A 6455-nucleotide genomic window follows, 5' to 3' on the forward strand; every position below is an offset into this window, starting at 1 on the left:
ATACCCGGTATTGTCACAGATTAAGTGTCACTTTGCGCTTGAGAGTTCTTCGATCGTCTTTCGTACTCGTTTGTGTTCTGAAGGAAAAACAGAGAAAGCGTTATGTTCAAAGGAGTGTGTTTGCATATGGAAAAACACGTTAGTTTTTTCAAGGGGTGTCTACTATTTATAGTGATAGACAAATAACTACCTTGTGGGTCTTTGTGGATCACGGGCCGGGTTTGGCCCATCTTGGGCGGTCCACCCATTATGTCTTTCAAAACTTTTGGAGTATACCTCTTGTGATTATATGGTGCTCATCTAACTCTCACCCAGTCCTTATCTGGATCAATGTAAGGTTTGATTTTTTTTTGGACAATATATGCTATGATTTTTTTTTTACAATACAAATCAAATTCAGGAACAACATTGAACATTCTTATACAGTCAAGGGACTGATACGTATCAAAAGTTTATGGATCATATCAAATAAATTAAAAGTTCAAGAACGACATTATCTATTATATTAAAGTTCATGGACTACATCGAACAAATTTAAAGTTCATGAACCACATTACATATTGGGCCAAAATTCATTGACCATTTTGTGTCATTTACCCTTCTATTTACAACGACGACTGAAATTATATTCGTAAAGTGGATCAAAATCTTCATATGCTAAGTTATTTTTTGTTAATTGAATTTCTTTTTTATAATTTCTCTTCACAAGAACCATGTGTACTCCTTTTCTAGTTATACGTAATTAACCAAATCATAGAAGTGTGGAATCTTTCATAATGGGGTAGATCAACATCTTTGGTCCCCTAAATATGAATGATACGAGATTATTAAAAGAATTAATAGCTGAGATTTGTTTCCCACTTTTTTTTCTTTTTCCTTATGTTTTTGGTTTTCTTTTTTTCCACAATAGTTCTTTAGATGATTTATTAGTACTATTCTATCGGCTGCCGACCGGCATTGCTAACCCATTAAGAGTTTTTGATTTGAATTATGATTTTTAATTGTGAAACAAATCGAAACAGAAAAATTTAAGTAGATCGATGGTAAAAGAAATATCGTTACGCTTAATAAATAAGAAAATACATTCACTACTTTCTGATATTGATATTTAAGGACAAAAAAAATGGCAGAGCCAGTGACCGACTACATATCACTTACCAATAATAATAACCCAAATTACCATTTGAAGACTAAATTTTTCATCACAAAAAAAAAAAATGTAGGAACAGAAATGCAACTCTCCACGCAGGTAGGGTGACCTTCGCGCACCACTCAAGTTTTTTGTGCCTTTTTCACTGTGGAGGGTCGAGTCAAGGGTGGGCCGAGAAGTACCCGAGCAGGCCCACGAGCGGGGCGTTGATGTAGGTCGTGGGCTCGGACTCCTGGAAGAAGGGCCTCGAGTCCGGGAAGGCGTCCGTGACGTTGGGCCCGCCGACCACGGCCCCGACCAGCAGGTTGGGGTTCGGGTCCGGGCTGAGGAAGTAGCGGGACCCCGCCTTGCACCCGATGCGGGCGGGGTGGGCGCGCACCGAGGGGAGCGAGCTGGCCCTGTGGTGGATCCTCTGCGGGTAGCGCGCGCCGTAGCCGACCATGTACGACATCCCCAGCGGATTATCCCCAAGAATGTAGTCCACCTGATAAAAAGAACATACACAAAAACCGAAACATCCTTAAACACCAACATGTCTCCCGTTTGAAGAAATCGAATGTAGGGCGGTGTCAACTTCATTTGATAATAACGTTAGGATATTTGTTTGGAGAGAGACCTGACGCTTGGCCAGTTGCCGGAGGAGAGCCGGGGAAGCGGAGGTGCCGCCGCAGGGGACGGCCTTGTTGGCGTGGCTCAGGTAGTTGGAGTAAGCCAATAGCAAGAAGGACAGTGACGTCACGTGCTGCATGTTGCTCCCTCCCGCCTTGAATATCAAACCACCTTTTATGCCAAGCAAAGATATTCAAAGAAATTAGCGAGGAAATTGGAAAACCACAAAGCATCCCAAAAGAATTAACTATGGCCGTTCATGAATATCACTTTGTACTCTACGGGAAACGTAACCAATTCGTTAAATCGCGGGCACGGCGAAAGATCTTATAAATCTCACGCCACGGTCGCCTTACTTAGTTTAGGTCGGACCGTCGAGTAAGTAAATAAATAAATAAATAGCGAAAATGTACCGGGAGAGTATTGAACTTGAGGGTGAGAAATCCCAGGCAAAACGGAGCAGATGAACCCATCCGCGTTGGCCTGGAACGACCTGAAGGAATCTGCTCTTCCCATCAGCACTTCCTGCGGTTCAAAGTAAATGAAAATTTAAGTGGACCGACCTCGACCATTCACCATTTAATCTTTAGGCATAACACAATGCCCTGAACTGGTTAATCTGTTCTGATGGCGAGAGAACTGGGACCATCGAGGAGTGTCGCATTCACCTTTTTCCTCCCAAAAGCAAATCTTTTTCGCAAATTCTCTTTTAATTTCCCGAGCGAAGTGATTTTTGCGGCAAAAAAGCATGGGAAGAGGAGCCGTCGTCACAGGCTTTATGCACATGCGCGACGCAGTGATTGGTGCAGCTCGGATTGGGGCGGGCCCCCACCACCCCGCCCCCTTTGATTCTAGCAACACCAAAAGACAGAAATGCCCCCTCCCCCCCCCCCCCCCTCCCTGCCGCGATCGTACTTCCGACTTTCCACGACAAAACTCCTTAGGATCGCATGGAAAGACGTGTCTAGATTCGATTCAATTCCTCGGCTTATTAAAATGTGGCCCCCGCCACCCAAAAACATAGAGAAGTAAAATGAAAAATGTAACCACAAGGGGGTCTCGCCCAACATCACGTGCGATCATCAGATCCACAGGCCCCCTTTTGTTCCTGCTATCTTGGCAAATTTTTCGTATACATCTACGTTTTTTCCTTTCGTTTTTTTTGGAGGGGTTCAAAAATATAAATCTACGTTTGCTAATTAATCAAACGACGGAAACATTATAATTGCCCACATGTTGATATCTATCATGGTATAAGTGACCAAACGCCTTAAAAAATTAATATTTCTTGTGGCTAAAACGTATTGAATAAGTGTACTAGAGAATGTATTGTAGGGTCCATAGAGCCCACAAACCAGTCACACATCCTCCTTGAATTATTCAAATTCCCTTTCCCCCAATGATTCTTGACAAATGAGAGCTAAAGTCTACAGCTATGTCCCCCTCCCAAAACAATCCACGTCTTCCCACCAATCTTTTCTTCTTCTTTTTTTCTCAATACGGTACATACTTTTGGGCCCCATCTCGAGACTTTTCCATATGCGGCTCGCCACCTTGGTGGTACATCACGTGACACCACAGTACCACATCCTCCTCCTCCTCCTCAGTTCCCTCCGTTCCAACTGCTCCCCATTAATGCACGCGAAAATGGGAGGGATATCGCCACATTTTCTTATCCGTTTTATCTCAGCATTTATCCCCTTTTTTTTCCAGAAGAGACATACCATATAGGTGGCTTGGCCGCTGAAAAGATTGATGCCGCTGGTCGGTAAAAAATGATGCGGGACTGACCCACTCCCATGTGACGATGAGCATAAGCGGCATGACGATGAGCATAAGCGGCATGGCACGAGTATAGATGGCGCTAGGTTCCGAGAATGACCGCTCCTTCACTATTTCTATTGTAGGATAATGCTGACCCCCACCCACTACTTGATTCAAGAAAATTCGAAATACCCACGAAACATCTAGTTATGTTTTCATTTTGCGTTGGAGCAAAGTGTTGTCTTGCCCCCAATTCATGCACATTGATTGAAAAGATAGCGTGCGTGTGGTTTGCGATAAGCAGGCGCACTTATGCTAATGAATTCTCGGAGCGACACTATATTGAATGGTTCGAGTGATCAAAAGGAATGATGGTTAATTAAATTACCTTGGAGATGAGGATGTTGATCCCGGCGTGCTTGTTATCCCAGCCGAACTCGTTGATGGTGTCGCCGGCGTGCAGCACCACCTCGTTCCGCATGATGTACTCCCTGTACAGCCTCCGCCGCGACGCCTTGTGCAGCCACACCGCTGCCCACAGCAGCTCGTCCTGCGCGCAAGGGAGCACCCTCGCGTTAATCCAGCGGCTCGGATTTGTTCCGACAGATCCAACGGCTGGGGGAAAGAGGGGAGCTCACCTGGTAGCCGTTGACGTCGCAGTAAAAAGGGCACACCGCCCGGCGCAGGCTGCCGCTGTACGCGCCCCGGTACTCGTCAGCAAACGCGAACACCTTCACACCGACGAGAGACGAAAACCTCAATGACAAACAGACCCGTTCATAGCAACGGTCACTCAATGTTTTCTTTTTCGTTTCTTCTTCGTTTTTGCTTGCAATGAATGTTTCTGATCGAGCAACGTTATTGGTCCCCCTTTCAAACCTTGTCAAGTAGCTTCTTCACTAAAAATCTATGAGGAATATTTCGCGTACCCAAATATTTTTTTCTTTCTTATCATATCACCGTAAAATGATAGAGTTTTTCATGTAGCGACACTCAAAAAACAAAAAAAAAACCCGCTTTTTAAAAAGGTGCGACTTTTCCTCATTTGATTTACTTAGTAAACATATTAAAATGCTTGTTATATACCAGCAATCTTTTGTGCTTTTGCTACTTATGCGTGTAATACGTAGCATAAGCAGAACGATGATGCAGCAAAATGAAAACTTTACGTTTTTAAAGAATGTTTAGGCTCCTTACGAAACAGTGGGTGATGCCCCAGTAAATATTCTTGTTTTGTCATAAGCGAATGAAGACCAAGTTTTATCAATAATTACGGGTTTACGACAATTCTAATCGCGCATCGAAATTCGGAATGTGTTGCGTAATCTATGTTGTTACCGCAATCCTGAACAAACTCGTGCAGTGTGCCAAAGAGAAAAAAAAGAAAGGAAATCATATGCAGAGGCGACCGCGACCTTTTTCCTGGCCACAGCACCGCCGTTTCCCATCTCAGTGAAAGATAAAGCAGAACAGAAAACACCCCAATCAAAACCAAGAAAAAGCTTCACACATTCTGATTTTCCGTCGTCATTTCCGTTTCCCGAATAGTGAAATAGAGAAAAGAGGAGAAAAACAGAGAGAGACAGAGAGAACAGGGTCCGAATTCAGTGAGACAGGGACGTACCCTAACGGCTCGGTCGAGCAGCAACCGAGAGTAACCCGGGTCCCGCGACCGGAACACGATGGAGGCCGCGGCGAGCGCGGCGGCGGTCTCGCCGGCCACGTCGGAGCCCGGGTGGGACCGGTCGATGCGGTACACCGTGCGGAGGGTGTCCATGTCCTCCGGCCGCTCCCAGCAGTTGTGGTCCGAGAAGGCGTCGCCCACCTGCACGTACACCACCCCGGGGACCGCCGTCGCCTTCAGCAGGTAGTCCGTCGCCCACCGCACCGCCCTCACGGCGTTCCGGAGCTCCGGGCCCATCGTCCGCCCGAAGTCTATCACGCTCCATGACAGCAGCGTCGTCGTGAAGGCCATCGGGAACCCGAACTTCACATTGTCCCCCGCGTCGTAATAGCCCCCCGTCAAGTCCACCTGGCGATGCGGCGACGGACGCAGAAACTTAGATTAGGAGGTTCGCGACTTCTAACACAAAATTATTAATAATCACACCCCACACTTCGCAGACTGCGAGAGATTGCCTTAGCATTTTCTCGCGTTCTTTTCACACCAAATTACATTTCTCACGTCAATGCCGGATAACATGTCAAGACGAACTCGAGACGCATTGCATTGCGAGAAGGAAAAGAAATGGCAAAAATGCGGGGGGGTGCAGCGGGGCGGCTTACCCCGGCGGTGGCGCCGTCGTGGAGAGCGGAGTCGTGCCGCCACCCGACGCGCTGGTCGGGGGGGAGCCTACCGGACCGCTGGCCCTCGAAGAAGAGGATGCTCTTGTGGAGGGCGTCGAAGTAGTCGTGGCCGGCGGCGGCGGCGGAGGGGCCAAGAGGGTGCAGGAGCAGGAGGATCGCGAGGGCGCCGGCGCGGAGGAGCGCCGGGGAGGCGGCCGGCGACGGCGAGGGGAGGGCATTTCGCGCCATTTTTCTTCCTCCTCGCTGCCGGGCAGAGCAAAAGGTGGTGGTGGTGAGCGAGTGAGGGAAGCGGGAGGACGGTGGCTCCTTCTTATAACCCGAAAAAGGGTGTCATTGGATTCCAGAGAATGGGCCAACTAGACGACGCCACGTGGACGAGGCAGTACGATTTGGTGGTACTGCGCTCGGGTTCCAATTCCAATGCAATCGCGCGCCTTGACCGGTTCGTCTCGGGTCTGTGGATAATCGTCGGGTCGGATGGCCCGAGTTATTCATGGGGTGCTCAAAACTCGAGTTCTCTCAACTTGTCTGACTATTCCTGGCCCAACGGAAAAACTTATCCACGCTATTCAAAATCGATACCCGGGGACAGATCTTAGCGACAAATGGATCAGAAAAGACACTT

At 47.5% G+C, this 6455-nt stretch overlaps 1 protein-coding gene across 1 annotated transcript; it reads right to left on the minus strand.

Annotated features, from left to right (window-relative positions):
- Positions 1 to 1039: 1039 nt before the first annotated feature.
- On the minus strand, positions 1040 to 6105 carry LOC115670870 (endoglucanase 8). The gene is made up of 7 exons (XM_030592251.2): positions 5810 to 6105; positions 5148 to 5555; positions 4162 to 4254; positions 3912 to 4073; positions 2173 to 2284; positions 1767 to 1930; positions 1040 to 1634 (listed from the first exon to the last, which is right to left on the minus strand). Exons 1-7 carry the CDS (start codon positions 6056 to 6058, stop codon positions 1311 to 1313), a joined length of 1512 nt encoding a protein of 503 aa, XP_030448111.1. The 5' UTR covers positions 6059 to 6105; the 3' UTR covers positions 1040 to 1310.
- Between the last annotated feature and the right edge of the window lie 350 nt (positions 6106 to 6455).

This window comes from Syzygium oleosum, unplaced genomic scaffold (assembly GCF_021117445.2).
Source record: "Syzygium oleosum isolate NSW1041296 unplaced genomic scaffold, Sole_v2.1 Sole_v2.03, whole genome shotgun sequence".
NCBI lineage: Eukaryota > Viridiplantae > Streptophyta > Magnoliopsida > Myrtales > Myrtaceae > Syzygium > Syzygium oleosum.

Bases quoted from the DNA above. Each gene is read 5' to 3' on its own strand.
- LOC115670870 (XM_030592251.2), bottom strand. From the start codon at position 6,058: ATGGCGCGAAATGCCCTCCCCTCGCCGTCGCCGGCCGCCTCCCCGGCG. The intron at 2,285-3,911 runs GTAATTTAATTA...TTTGAACCGCAG, and splicing joins TCAACATCCTCATCTCCAAG to GAAGTGCTGATGGGAAGAGC. The intron at 1,931-2,172 runs GTACATTTTCGC...TTGGCATAAAAG, and splicing joins TCAAGTTCAATACTCTCCCG to GTGGTTTGATATTCAAGGCG.